A 15,832-nucleotide genomic window follows, 5' to 3' on the forward strand; every position below is an offset into this window, starting at 1 on the left:
TACAAATGTAGTTTAAATGAATGATCCCCTAACATCGATCGTTAATTTTTATATATATTATTGAATTCAATTTAAATTACATTCCTACGCGTTTCTTTTTCCAATTTACTGAGTAAAGTCAAAAGAAATTAATCTTTTATTTACCAAAACTCCCTTAAAGTAAATTAAGTCGTCATTTGAATTTCAAATATTCTTGCCTTGCAAGTTTCTAGTGACAATATTAGGAAGGTAAATGAAGCAGTCGTTTCTTTCTGCTCCCAAATGACAACAATGCCCATTGACATTCATGAAACAATGTCCCCGCACCACACACCTATTTGTGACATCTCTGATGGATATGATTGTAATTCCATATTCATCTGCCGATCGAAGCTTCTTTCACACAGCCATTCAGTCGACCTAGTTCATTGACAATATCCCTCCCTACTCATCTGTTTGAAACACTCGTTTTAAAACAAAGATTAAACATTAATTTTATCATTAGCATCATTATAACATATGATACCTCAACCACCCCACATGGGGACCCACTTTTGAAAAAAAAATAAAAATCGATAAGTCAACTTATGAATATAAACAGAGTATCCTAATCATCTGATATACTGAGATGGAGACTCTTTCTTATATATCCAATTTGATCGTGAGTTGACAACACTAATACTTATTCATAAACTTGTTATAATATGCATGAACAACACAAAATACCTCTTACAATATAGGTTGATTATAATACCACTCGGCCTAACAATGTATAATCATATTAAAAATTTCACTTAATAGATATTGAACTTGAGTGCATAAAGACAGACACATTGTCTGCTAATTAACCTAATTTAAGCAAGCTCTCCACCTTTTACTCTATGATGACGCGTAGTTGGTGAGCATGGTCTTTTGGGGATAATGCATTGTCTTGGGGCCAATGTTCTAGAAGCTAAAATGTATTACAGGTCGACCAACATTTTTTTCCACCCTAAAACCTCTTAATTAGGCTTGGGAATTTCTTGCATGACCTATTAATTTGACATAAAATGATATAAAATTAACAAGTTTTGAGTAAATTCGTAAACGAGTCGTGTCGTTATCAGGTTATTTGTTAAGAATCCATTAACGAGTCAAGTCTTTATCTAGTCACCCATTAAAAATCCGATAAGAAAACGGGTATGACACGAAAAAAACATGAACACGACCCATTTGTCAGGTCTAGACACTAGGCATGTCAATTTCTTGCATTACATGTTAACCCAACACAAAACCACCTTTAACGAATTAGGTTGTTATCGGATCATCTATTAAGAACTCGTTAAGATAATAAGTTTGACATGATACAGTCCGTAAAAATAATGAATATGACACGAACACAACAAAACAAAAGCCGTTTGCCTGGTCTACTCTCAACTACTACGAAGCCCCATCCCATTTGCATACCTAGTGTGAAATAGCTGGATTTTCTTTGTTTCTCTTGAGGATTTTTTCAACATCATAGCTGGATTGTTTTTGTTCTATTAGGACCTTTCTTCTTCAGCCGGTTTATTATTTATTTAGAGAAAAAAATAACAATAAGGGTAATTTGGCGCTAATGCTTTACACTTCATGATCCAGCCAAATGACAGAAAACAAACTTGTTATTATAAAAACATTAAGAAAAGTTCTTAATTGTGCTTTCCAATCCAACTTTCTAAAGCACATAAAAACAATTTCTGTTTTTTTTTTCTCTTTTTCTGTTCGTTTTACCCTCATGCCAAAAAGTCAAGGTCAAGGAGGAAAACCGTGTCATTTTTGTCTAAGAGCCATATGGACTAAGTACTCATCACCCCATGTTATAAAAATAATTACAGTATACCTAAAACCTTCAAATATATATATATATATATATGGGGTGGTGCAAAGAATGTGACAAAAAAACTGGTGATGCAAAGAATCTGACAAAAAAACACGGAAAATTTCAAAAGGGGTTTTGATGGTTTGTTTGGCTTGGGAGGCAGTTGGGTTTTTTTTGTTTGAAAATTAGGCCTTGTCTTCTCCTTTAAAGTCTCCCATATCATTTGTTCATTTCATCACATCTCTCTCCTCTCACATTTTCTAACCCAATTCTTTCATTCTTCCCAAAACCCTGAAGAAAACCTCACCAAAACAACAAGAAGAAATCTGGGATTGATCCGGAATCATTTGGAAACGAAATAAGAAGGCGTTTGGAGCTCTAGTTTTCGGAAACATTTTCGTAAAATATGGTGGTCAAGAAGGTCGTCTCATGGAGGTCTTTTGTGCCGAACTGCTACAAAACTGAGGTTCCACCAAAAAAGAGCAGCAAGAAAGTGGTGGCAAAAGAAACCTCATCCCAAAGGATTTCACCATCTGATCTGAGCAATCCAAGCACAACATTGTCGGAAGATCTTTCGATATCTCTTGCAGGCTCTAATCTTCACGTCTTCACACTTGAGGAGCTGAAAGTGATCACACAAAGCTTCTCGCAAAGCAACTTTCTTGGAGAAGGCGGGTTCGGGCCGGTGCATAAAGGGTTCATTGATGACAAGCTTAGGCCTGGTTTGGCAGCGCAGCCGGTGGCGGTGAAACTCTTGGACTTGGATGGCACTCAGGGCCATAGGGAGTGGCTGGTGAGCAACTTTTGTTGAAAATTTCAAGACATTTTTCTCATTTTAATCACTTGGCTTTTCCATAAATCTTCTGTTTTTAATGATTTTTAATTTTTTTTTCTGCAGACTGAGGTGATTTTTCTTGGGCAATTGAGACATCCACACCTTGTGAAGCTCATAGGCTATTGCTGTGAAGATGCACACAGACTTCTGGTTTATGAGTACATGCCGAGAGGCAGTTTAGAGAACCAGCTATTCAGAAGTATGTTTAATTTCTCTTCAAACTCTTCATTTTTCAAAGCTTTTAAATTTCTTTCTTCAGATGTGTGTTAGGCCAGTTGATCATTACAATTTGTATGCCGCTTGCATATCAAATCCAATCTCTCCACTCTGATGATTAAAATAGTTTAAAATATCGCCTCATCTTGACACAAATTCATCCTTCAATTCCTAATGTCTATTTTCTTGTTGTGCAGGATATTCGATGTCCCTTCCATGGTCGTCAAGAATGAAAATTGCGCTTGGAGCAGCAAAAGGCCTTGCCTTCCTCCATGGAGCAGAAAAACCCGTCATATATCGTGATTTTAAAGCTTCAAACATCTTGTTGGACTCTGTAAGTATTACCCTCTTTTTTTCTTCCAGGACTAAATAATCCTGTCCATATTGCTAATCCTAATTTACTAAATGCTTATATTCCTATTCTTTTTTGTTTACAGGATTGTACTCCCAAGCTCTCTGATTTCGGATTAGCAAAAGACGGCCCAGAAGGAGATGAAACGCATGTTTCCACAAGAGTTATGGGCACACAAGGCTATGCTGCTCCTGAATACGTCATGACAGGTACTAATTAATCCAATCCAATCCAATCCGTCCGACCTAATGCAACTTAAAGGCTTAGTCAAGTTAATTTTGGATTAGTTTCTAATACTTGTGTTAATTTTCAGGCCACTTGACAGCAGCGAGTGATGTGTATAGCTTTGGAGTTGTACTATTGGAGCTTCTAACAGGAAGGAGATCTGTGGACAAAAACAGACCTCACAGAGAGCAAAACCTAGTAGAGTGGGCAAGGCCTAAGTTAAACGAACCCCGGAAACTCAGCCGGATCATGGACCCGAGACTCGAAGGCCAGTACTCCGAACATGGAGCTAGAAAAGCCGCTGCATTGGCCTTCGAATGCCTCAGCCACCGGGCGAAGCAAAGACCAAAAATGAGCGAAGTGGTCAAGACCTTAGAGCCACTCAAGGATTTTGAAGACGTCCCCCTTGCATTCGTGTACACAGCTCCATCTGAATCCGATAATTCGATTAAGGATGTAAAAGATGGTGATGCACAGAAGGATTTGAAGAAAAATAACAACCACCATAACTACAAGCATCATCAGCTAAGATCACCAACCGAATCCGATAATTCGATTAAAGACGTAAAAGATGGTGACGCGGAGAACAACCACAATCACGACAAGCATGATCAAATAAGATCACCAAGGTCTCCACATTACTCGTCAGAAAATTATGCTGCAACAGAATCATAGAAATAATGGCTTGAAATCTCCTTTGCACCAAAGAGTCAAGGGAACATAGAGTAGTACTAAAATGCATATGTAAATCATATCTTGCATTCACACTTTAAAAATGTAAATAGAGATTTGTCAAAGTTGCCTTTGGCTGCATATGCTGTACAGCACCTGCAGACTCAAGTGCAACAAACTCTTGTCAGGGGAAATGTTAATTTTCTTGACTTTTTGGGCCATTCATTTTAGTTTTTCTTGAATTAATTTTTTCAAATTCAGAGACTTTTTTCTTCTTTTTGTTTTTCTTCTATTTGATTGTATATTGAATAGAGTTTCTTTTTTTAATGAACCAAAACACCTAATTCAAAAAGTGGGTTGTACAGTTAGATTATGATCCTAACCGTTCATGCTTTCGATTAATTAGCAAAACTCATAATAAAGTGGAAAATCACCATCAAATAAATGTAGAGGTAAGGGAAATGATACAATTAAGGACCGATTTATGTCATTTATGTTTTTGAAGCCCACAAAATAGGAACGGTCAAGATCAGCTTACTCGCATATCTGCAATTGATTTAACATTTAGAATATATTAATTTCAAAACAATTAAATACAAATGAACAGTGTGAATCAGAATTGTTGGTGACATTGATTAGCATTTCTCACATTCCTTTTGTAAAAATAAGGGATCCCATCAATGCAAATGTTGTTTAGCTAAAAAAATAACTAACAGAAGGTGGCTATGTGAGTCTGAGATTGGAAGCCAATTATTTGATGTTAGAACTCAGAAACACTGCAACTGATTTTCCTTGTCCACTGGCATGTGAACTCATATGGCATGATGCAACACCAAACCCTAGTGTATAATAAATAAAATAATAGGTTTGGTCATCTTAATAAGAAGGCTTAATTGGGTTAATAGTCCATGTGATGATAAGGTAGTTGGAATGTAGTGAAATCTGTTAGGACTTAGACTCAAAATTGAAAGTTTCGTCGACTCTCCGTTAATTGTTATCACGTAAGCCTCACATGCTAACAATTAATGGAATCCTGATACACCCCGACCCGAAATATCCACTGGACACTGAATCGAGTTGTGCTGGCCGACACCAGGAATGTGATAAAGCCATAGAGTGATGATGATGTGGAAAGTGCTACTAATTTAAACCTAAAGTAACTAATTCTAGAGTGCTCATGTGGGTAGTTTTGAACCCACATCACACAAGTGATGTCAAAACATAAGTAAAATGCAGTAAAAGTAGAGTAATAATTATACCGTTAGGAGTAGACTGCTAGTTATCAGTTTTTGTCAGAGGTCCTCGTCAACAGCATGAGCTCTACCGCTAAATCTTGGAGGGGCAAAAAAACAAGAATGAATTGGCCTGAAAAATAAAATTTTATTTCCGACCACCCCTATCATCATGGGAACTAATAATCCAATTTGGCCTATTAACAAATACTAATGACAATGAACCATGCAATGTGCATAAGTTATTATTGGATTTTAGTTAACATTATTTTGTGCAAGTTCAGAAATCATTAGAAAAAAAATATAGAATCTAAATGGGCAGGCTACAAGAAAATGACAATGACAGCCTCTCAATAATTGCTGATCATTATTTCGGACTATAATTTATTTGGTCAATGGAAAACCTCAAATCAGACTTGCCCTCGTTCACATCCACCGGCCTACCCTCATGTGTATGCCAAAGCTAAACTCTATCTCAGTTATGAGTGATTAGGTTGAACACATGTCTGTGGAATGACGCCGGGAAGTTCCGGTTCTTCCACCATTTTTTGCCAATCTCCTCCAGCGATGTCAAGGATGATTTCGGCTCAGATTCTCTATTGATAGAATATTGGCTAAATGCTAATTGATCGAATGGTCATCTACGATGATCATTCTACTAGTGAATAGTTACGAAAAAATGTACCGATATATAAATTCTAAAGTTATCATGTCTTATAATGTCAGTTAATCAATTAAGAAACAAAGAATGCCTTGAATCTGGATGCACGCTAGAGTTATAAACAGTAGTAGGCAAGAACAGATGTGCCCTCCACTATACTTGAGTCATGGGTTAATGTAAAGTATTATTTGTAATAGCTAAGCTAGAAAACGCCATGTCGTTAATAAGGTTGGGCCTTGTATTGGGCCCATTTTACACAAAATTGTGGCCTCTTGTGCATTCTTGTTGGGCCTAAAATTACTTAAGAGCAAGTTCACCCCTAAGGACTTTGCGTTAGCACCCAGCGCATTTATCTACTCAAGTGAACAGTAATAGACTGGAGTGAACAGTAATAGGCCAAGACATCTCCACCCCTAAAAAAAATGCGCTGGCACCCAACGCATTTATTTGGTGTGTGTTTTTTTTTTTAAGTTTATTTCGGATAAAATTTTTAACCAATTTCAGATAAAATTTCAAATAAACTTAAAAAAAATACACACTAAAATAAAATTACATACTCATCAAATAAACTTAAAAAAAACACACTAAATAAATGTGGTGTAAGGTGTAAGATGAGGGTTAGATATTTATAGAAAAAAAAATAACTTTTTTTTAAATTTTACTCTATTTTTAAAAAAAAATTCTGTATTTTTTTATATTTTTAATTAATTTTAATGTAGTTAATTAATCTGAACCGTTGGATTTAAAAAATATTTAAATCCAAGAGCCTAGGATCGGCCACATGGCCATGCGCCAGCAAATGGCCCGGCTTCTTGGTCAGCCTGTTTTGTGCTGGCCCAGAGACCAGCATGGGCTGGGTGCCAGGCTGTTGCGAAGGCTGGAGGACATGGACTGGGTGCTGGGCTGCTATTTGGACTGAGTGCTGGGCAAAGTCCACTCCGGTGGACTTGCTCTAAGAAAACATGTAGCAGACTTATTAATTATAGCATGTTTGGAAGTGCTTTTAAAATGGCTAAAATCATTTTTGACGAAAGTATCTTTGGTACCTATTCTTGGTAAAAATGCAAATAATCTTGGAAAAATACTTGAAATGGTTTTTATAAGAATCAACTAACTGATACTTCTTAAAAAATACACTTGACGAACACTTCCAAACATGAATTAATTCTCTCCAATATTACCAAAATAAAAAAATAAAAGTAGGAAATCACTAACCTTTTGGCGGTGTTGTGGGCTTGTAGCTGTTTTTTAGTTGTGATGGGAATAAGAATGGTACACCACGTATTTTTATGTAAGTGGTGAAAAATTTTAATTTTTAAGTTATTAACCTTTTAACACACATAACCAACCATTTACATAGAGACACGTGGTGTACCGCCTTGTGTGACGGTCACACTGAAAAATCTCTCGATATTGCTGTTGACTTCCACTAAGTCCATTACCCATTTTCTAATTATTTGATGATTATTCTTGTACCAAGTTGCCGACATGAACAATTCATTTTTCAATAAAAAAAAAGGGGTGTAATATCTACACATCCTATTTTACTTCTTACACATCTTTTTAATTTTCGATCGTTGGATCAGATAAATTGAAGAAGATCAGCGAACAGAAATTATCAAGGGATGTGTGAGAAGGGGTGTGTGGATACACCCCTTAAAAAAAGAAGTTTTAACGAAACACTCAAGGTACTGTTCACTTTTAACGAAAAACCACAATTTTACTTTTCCCTGACACTATTAACTACACTTTTATTTGTCATTTTTCATTAAAACTTTTTTTTTTTTTACTTTTTGTTAGTTTTCCTTAAAAAGAAATCCACTAATAGGTAGTTTTCTTTATCTGTGTCTAACTAACAAACACAATGGCAAAGACAACGACGTCGTTATGTGAAAGAAAAATTAGACGAGTCACCAAATGATCCAGCTCTGCAACTTCCTCGCCAACCCAACATATACAAATCTTCATGATTTGCTTACATGAATGCAGATCATCTAATCTAAATGCAGACATTCAGGTGGGAACAAAACCCATCATCTGATCTAAATGCATCATAAACTTGTAGCCATTGAATTGTGGTATAAGGATAAGATAAGGGTTTTTAAATCTGAAAATATAACTTTAGCCCATAAAACTTAATTTTCTCTACATAAAACCCGACATAAGTTTTTTACTTGAATAAAACTCATTGACTAGATTCCACATCAGCAAATTCATTAATTATGTTTGACTTCACACATTTACAAATTTTGAATGCCTAAAATACCCCTATTTGAATTTGTTTTTTTTTTTTGATAAACCCTATTTGGATGTTTGATGTATATAATTAATACCATGCAGGTTGTAAGGAAGAATTAATGATATTAAAAAAAAACATTAATGTTATAAATTCATTGCCTAATATAATAATAACATAAGACATGTTTAATATATGTTATTATACAGAAAAGGATTCGCGCCGCATCCTTTTCTTGGGGATCATAGGGATCCCGTAATCGCGACCGTTCATCGTGCAGTGAGAAATCATTTCAAAATTTAAAATTTAAATTAAATATAAATAGTATCTAACGAAAACTGACCACACGATGTACAATGAATGATCACGATCTCGGGGTCTCTAGGATCCCCAGAAAAAGGATCCGTCGAGAATCATTTTCCTTGTTATACATGCTTAATTAAGTCAATAATTACATATTAATCTACTTAAATTATTTCACACACACACACACACACACACATATATATCATTAAATTATTTCACACACACACATACACACAAGGGCGGATCTATATAGGGACCGGGGTGGTCCTGGGACCCTCTGAAGACCGGGAGATCGCTTGTGAAGTACCATGGAGGACCACCCTAAACTTTAGATGGAGCTCTATAGACTGGATGGCATGAATCATTGTGAAAAAATAAAAATTAGTATCCTAGTAGGTATATCGACAACTGAACTGGGTTTTCTTCGCCAAGAGTTTGAATATTTAGTTGCAAAATCGGCTCGGTAAAGTGAATGAATAAGATCGATTGTGTCCGTACGTCTGTCTTTTATGGAAACGATGTCGTTTTGCCTTTTTTTTTCCTTCTTATCTCTTTTTTCTAGTTGGACCCACTATCTTCTCTGTAAATATTTTTTATCCCATTCTGCCATTTGGCCCTTTTTTATATCCCTACAATTTATTGAAAGCTAAACATAATTGTAACCTTTTAAATTAGGGTTACTTTCTGTTTACTACCCCTGAAGTTTTGTAATTTTCAACATTTGGTACATGAAATTTTGTTCATCCTAGAGTCATACCTCAAGTCTTCAATTTGGGATAGTTTCATACCTCCGTTAAGTTTTCCGTTAGAACTTCTGTTAACTGATTATGTGGCGACCGCGTGGACAATGAATGGGCGCCACGTGGATATTAAAAAATAATAAAAATGAATTAATAAAATAATAAAAACTAAAAAAATTTAAAAATAAAAAATAAAACTTTGTCTTCCTCCTCCCTCTTTCCCCGCACCCTCCTACCCCAAAACCATGTCTAGAATTAAAAGCAGTACCGAAGACGGAAAAGCATTAGGAACAATCCCATTGCTCTGCATCTTCCTGAAAATCCTCTTAGCATCTTCGAACTTCTGTGCTTTGCAAAACCCATCAACCACAACAGTGTATATAACAACCTCAGGAATAGTACCCTTTTCGCGCATCGACCCAAAAAGCTTTATGGCTTCCTGGACCAGCGCATCTTTGCATAGCTCGTCAGGTAGGGGTGGGTTCGGTTCAAATCGGTTCGGTTTTTAATTTCGGTTCGGTTCAATTTTTTTCGGTTCTGTTCAATTTTTTTTCGGTTCGGTTTCGGTTTTTTTTCGGTTCGGTTTCGGTTTTTTTTCAAAAATTGAAAAAAATTGAAATCTTAAATTTTAATATATCCAACACAATCATAACATAAATATTCCGACTAGACTTAAAGATAATGAAAATAAACATTTAAAGTTCAACTACAATTATAACATAAAGGTTTTTTTAACATTCTAGAATATACTATTTATTTTGATTATTGTCTAGGTAACAATTTTTGATATTTTCTTTATCTTTGTGGTCCGAATTTTTTTTATCCATATATGTGGTTACATAATATAATTTCTACATTCTGTGTTCAGCTTCTACCACCAGCAAATTTTGAAAAGGTGTTCATCAATATTTTTGAATATATTGATATACTTTTCAAAATTGTTAGGCCACGGAAGCTACTATACTTGGCCATAGGTGAGAGCCATAGGTGAGAAAGTTTGAATTTTATTTTTGATATTGTAGTGTTTAATAAACTCATGAGACTTTTATACGATGTTTGCTTTCCTTAATCAACTGCAGTGCAATTGTGATATGTGTTCTTATATATGTGTTGCACTTAATGATATAAACTAGAAATATTGCTTGTAATGGTATAAGTTCTAATTTTTGTTGTAGATGGAGAAGCTGAGAAGACAATTTGAATTGGAAAGCAAACAAGTCCTACCAAAGCAGCAGTCTGAAGTATCATATTCTAATATAATAAAATCAAATAATTAAATAAATAAAATTAAAAAAATATTAATTTAATTATTTCGGTTCGGTTCGGTTTGATTAGGTTTCTAAACCACCAAAACCGAACTGAACCAAAAGAGTTCGGTTCAGTTTGATTTTTTTCAATTCGGTTCAATTTTTTCATTCGGTTCGGTTTTTTCGATTTCGGTTCGGTTCGGTTTTCAGTTTTTTGAACCCACCCCTACCGTCAGGCATTGCCACCGCATTCGGAATCAGACCCGTCTCCTTCATCTTCATGAATATCTGGTCCGCTTCTTCCGAAACCTGTGGCTGCTCGGGAACTTCCTGAGGCTCCTCCTTATTTGACATGTCGAGTCCCAGCTTCAGCTTTCCAGCACCGTCAAGAGCTCCATTGTGTTGCACATCAAATCCTCAGAACCACAAAACCTCGCCGCAGGCAAAACCGAAGACGGAAAAGCAGCATCGTCAGGAGTGATTCCGGCTTCGACATTAAGAGGAGCAGTGGAAAAGAATGGAAGAGTGAGAACGGGAGGATACGACGTCGTTGGTGGGTCTGTGTGTTCGATCTGGACCTCCGATAGACGCCTCAGAACGCAATTTTTCAGAACTAACGGTGGTGGGTTTGGGTGTTCGATTTGGACCTCCTATCGACGACTCTGAACAGACTCAGTACCGAGTCAGCGTTGTGGGTGGATGTGGGTTCGAACTGAAGCTTCATGGAAGTGACAAAACTCATAATTTTTTGAGGTAACAGGCTGTAAAATTTTTTTTTTTTTTTTTTATAAATTTTTTTAGTTTTTTTATTTTTTTTTATTTTTTAATATCCACGTGACACCCAGTCATTGTCCACGTGGGCATCACGTCATCAGTTAACAGAAGCTCTAACGGAAAACTTAACGAATGTATGAAATTGTCCCAAATTTAAGACTTGAGATATGACTCTGGGATGAAAAAAACTTCATGTACCATATGTTGAAAATCACGAAACTTCAAGGTAGTAAACAGAGATTAACCCTTTAAATTAATAGCCTTCACCTCATAATTATTAATATCTTATAAGAAATAAAACCTTTTAATTTACTAGTATTCTTAAAAAAAAAAAACTTTTCAATTTACTAGTTCTCAAGAAAATTGACACTAAATATTGTAGTAAGGCTTTTAATCTTTAAAAGACAAAACAAGGTTGCCCATATACACACAAAGTGCTCAACGAAGTGTTCATTTAAAAAATAGAGAAAAAATTTTACCTGCTACACACTATTTCCGTCTACAAAATCTTTAAATCTTTTATATTAGGACCACCCGAGATTGGAATCCTGCATCCGCCACTACACACACACACACACACACACACACATATATATATGCCTGATATATGTAAAATTCAAGCAAAATAATTTACCTAAAAAAAAACATTTGATTCAAATAGTGCACCTACTATTAAAGATTACTTAAAAAAAAAATTTACCCAATATATGTAAAATACATGAAAAATAATTTACCTACATAATAACAAACCAATATATGCAAAATACAAACAAAATAATTTACCTACATAATAAAAAAATATTTATTTAATTTAATACTAATTTGCCTATTATATATACATAATGATAAAATGTGCCAAATATATAAATATATATATGATATTTATACATACAAAATAAAATGCCTACATAACAAAAGAATGCTATTTTATTCAAAATTAATTTTGTCACATCCCGGCCCGGGGCGGATCACTTCCTAGGCCCGCTCCACCACCGTAGCACGATATTGTCAGCTTTGGGCCCCGACTACGCCCTCACGGTTTTGTTTTTGGGAACTCACGAGCAACTTCCCAGTGGGTCTCCGGTTGATTCCTTATTTCACCTGTTATATTGATGCATCCATATTCTGTTTTTGACATTATGGCATGGCATACTTTCTGGTTTTGATAAAGATTGATGATTTGAGATATTTGAAGGTATATGCTATTATGTTATTTTCTGGGAAAGTATACAGGTTTTACAGCGAGGGGTTAGAAATGTTTTAAATAAAATATTTTTGAAAAACTTTGTTTTACTGACCCACTCAACTTTGTTTTGCGCCATTCCAGGTTCTAGTTAGCAGAGCTTTGGTGGCCACGAGGAATCCAACGGTGTTTTGACAGAATTCACAAAAGTAGGACTCACCCTCAGGTGTTTCATCTTAGTAATTGTATTTTTAAAGCTTCCGAATTGTGTAAATGGTTACGTCACTCTCACGTGACGGCCATTATGCCTTCCTTCGGGACGGGGTGTGTCAGTTGGTATCAGGAGGGCATGCTGGCCGTCACATGAGAGTGACGTAACCATTTACACAGTTCGGATGCTTTAAAGATACAATTACTAAGATATAACACCCGAGGGTGAATCCTACTTTTGTGAATTCTGTCAGAACACCGTTGGATTCCTCGTGGCCACCACATCTTTGCTATCTAGAACCTGGAGGGGCGCAAAACAAAGTTGAGTGGGTCAGTAAAACAAAGTTTTTCGAAAACATTTCATTTAAAACATTTATAACCCCTTGCTGTAAAACCTGTATACTTTCCTAGAAAATAACATAATAGCATATACCTTCAAATATATCAAATCATCAATCTTTATCAAAACCAGAAAGTATGCCATGTCATAATGTCAAAAACAGAATATGGATGCATCAATATAACAGGTGAAATAAGGAATCAACCGGAAACCCTGCAGTTAGTCTTGTACGGTTAATTCTATAGCTCAATATCTAATCCAACTGGAGTCACTACGGTGACCTATACGGCGCTACTCTGCACATAAGTCGGAACTACCTAAAGTAGTCTGTACGACAAGAATGGTGTAATAATACGCTCTAGTGCTTCTCTCATCAATCATCTGTGCACATAATCTAAGGCCACCTACCAATCTAAGGCCATCTAGTGGTCTGTACGACTAGCATGTCGGAACCCTCTATCGGTCTGTACGACATGCACCTACTTGGATCCAAGGTAAGCGTGCGGTGCGGTGAATAATATAAGCACTAACACCAGGGGTGTAGGTTATGAGCTCTCAACACAATTCACATCATCAATGATTCACATGAATAACATAAAACTCACCTGATACTCACTTGTGCGTCCACAGCACCAATTCACATATATATATGCATCAATTATCAATTCATATATCTCATGATATGCATGCATGACATTTTAAAACATACTTCATTTAAATTCAATTTCTGGGAAAAATCGATTGTATATAGGTAAATACAGAAAATAACTGCCCACTCACCTAGAATTCGCCCAACAACTGCCTAGCATAACACATCAAGGCGTCATGACGATCGGCGCCTAGAACAATAATCAAATCCAACCTCAGAAATCATATTGATAGAATATATAACTTATATAAAACACGTCACTACATAGTTCGATCCGGAAGATCTGCAACTCAGATTTCAAATCCATAACTTCCAAAGGTCCACAATATACTTCTAGGACAACATCCTAAAATTTCATTACCATCCAACAGTCGGATCTCCGTCAACTTGATTCTAGTATCGGGGTGTGTCAAATTTACTTACAAAGTAAAGCAAGGTTATTTGATTCGAAGTTAATTTACCTATTATTTGGATATATCTTATAATAATAAAATGTGTCAAATATATGTAATAATATATGAAAATAAGTTACCTACAAAACAAAGGAATGTTATTTGATTCAATATTAATTTACCTACAAAATATATATTATTTACTATTCATAAATTTACATATAGGTTCATTAATTACATACAATATTTTTTAACATAATGTTATTACTGTGCATATATATATTTGAGTGTATAGTAGTACATATTGGTAAATTACATATTATTGAATATATAGTAGTACTATATTATTTTAACGTGTGTATGTGCATATATATATATATGTTAGGGGTAATAGTATGTGCAATAATTATTCGTTCATTATAATTAAGGTGAGTAATAACATTTATTGATTTGATTTGAATATTGTGGCACAAGTTGTAAATAATTTGTAATAATAGGTCAATTACTTTTTTACTTGACAATCTTTTCCAAATTTGGGTTTTATTTAGATGTTTAGAATTATGTGGGTTTTTATCTAAGAAATAAGAGTTGCAAAAATCTATATTTAAAGAACCCTTTTTAAATAGTTGGAAATTTTGATGCAGAACTAGGTGATGGATCCTAACCCTTATCATCCATGGAATGCCTAGCTAAAACCTGTTTACCAGAAACTTAGTAATTCGTAAAAGCTGCATAAACCCTAGCTTGCTAGTCATTTCTAACCTAGATCGAGGTAAAGTGTAACAAGTTCATACCTACTAAACCTTAGTTTGTTATATATTCATGCTTTTTGTTCAGTAACATGCTATCCAAAGCTGTATGCAGCAAGGGGGCCTATATATGTGTTTGTCAGGTGGCAAGTCTTTTTCTTCCACCCATCGCTCTCAATCACTGTATGCAGCTCTTACTCTTCGATGAGCTGTGGTTGTTTCGCTTGTTCAGTAGTCAAGTCTCCGTGTTCCGGCTATATGTGTGGCATTAAATTGACGATCCAATCGACAAAAAAATAAAGGACAATCCAAAAACTTCCATATATAGTTGTCATCTTGGCCTAGTTTGCAAAGTGAAACACAATTGTACCAGAGAGATAATTGAAGGGGACTAGAGCCTATACGACAACGGACTATCTATCATAATAATTTACTTTCGGCTAGCATTGGCAATCATTCAAATTATAAAGAAAATAATGTTGTCGGACTTAACACCATTCAATAAATATCTCACATGCGTCACACACGTCGAAATTTTTCTTTATTTTTTAGCTGAAATTATAACTGATTAGAAAGGTAATTAACCCCACGAAAACTACAACATTGAGCCTAGAACCAACAAAAAATGAGCAAGCAACACAAAAGTAAATAATAAGCAAACTTAACACCATTCAATAAATATCTCATATGTGTCGACATTTATCCTTATTTTTTAGCGAAATTACAACTGATTAGAAATGTAATTTACCCTCCAAAAACTACAACATTGGGCCTAGAACCAACAAAAAATGGGCAAGCAACACAAAAGTAAGTTTTTTATGATTCATACACGTCGACATTAGTTTCTCCCAACGTTGGAATGGTATTGGAGCAGAAATCATATATAAAAAAAAAAACATTGAAAAAACACGTGGTCGGCAGGATTCGAACCTGCGCGGGCGAAGCCCACATGATTTCTAGTCATGCCCGATAACCACTCCGGCACGACCACTTG

General features: G+C 35.4%; 2 protein-coding genes and 1 non-coding gene across 3 annotated transcripts; 1 reads left to right on the plus strand and 2 right to left on the minus strand.

The window, feature by feature from the left end:
* Positions 1-1,913: 1,913 nt before the first annotated feature.
* On the plus strand, positions 1,914-4,340 carry LOC126607046 (serine/threonine-protein kinase RIPK-like). Its single transcript, XM_050274475.1, has 5 exons — positions 1,914-2,612; positions 2,718-2,853; positions 3,068-3,204; positions 3,308-3,431; positions 3,536-4,340. Exons 1-5 carry the CDS (start codon positions 2,226-2,228, stop codon positions 4,120-4,122), a joined length of 1,371 nt encoding a protein of 456 aa, XP_050130432.1. The 5' UTR covers positions 1,914-2,225; the 3' UTR covers positions 4,123-4,340.
* Positions 4,341-9,526: 5,186 nt separating this feature from the next.
* On the minus strand, positions 9,527-11,265 carry LOC126588433 (pentatricopeptide repeat-containing protein At4g38150-like). The gene is made up of 3 exons (XM_050253521.1): positions 11,160-11,265; positions 10,771-10,933; positions 9,527-9,758 (listed from the first exon to the last, which is right to left on the minus strand). Exons 1-3 carry the CDS (start codon positions 11,263-11,265, stop codon positions 9,527-9,529), a joined length of 501 nt encoding a protein of 166 aa, XP_050109478.1.
* A 4,482-nt stretch (positions 11,266-15,747) lies between these two features.
* Positions 15,748-15,829, minus strand: TRNAS-AGA (transfer RNA serine (anticodon AGA)). The gene has a single exon. It is a non-coding gene; the product is annotated as a tRNA-Ser (tRNA).
* Positions 15,830-15,832: the final 3 nt, after the last annotated feature.

Source organism: Malus sylvestris, chromosome 2 (assembly GCF_916048215.2).
Source record: "Malus sylvestris chromosome 2, drMalSylv7.2, whole genome shotgun sequence".
NCBI classification, from domain to species: Eukaryota; Viridiplantae; Streptophyta; class Magnoliopsida; order Rosales; family Rosaceae; genus Malus; species Malus sylvestris.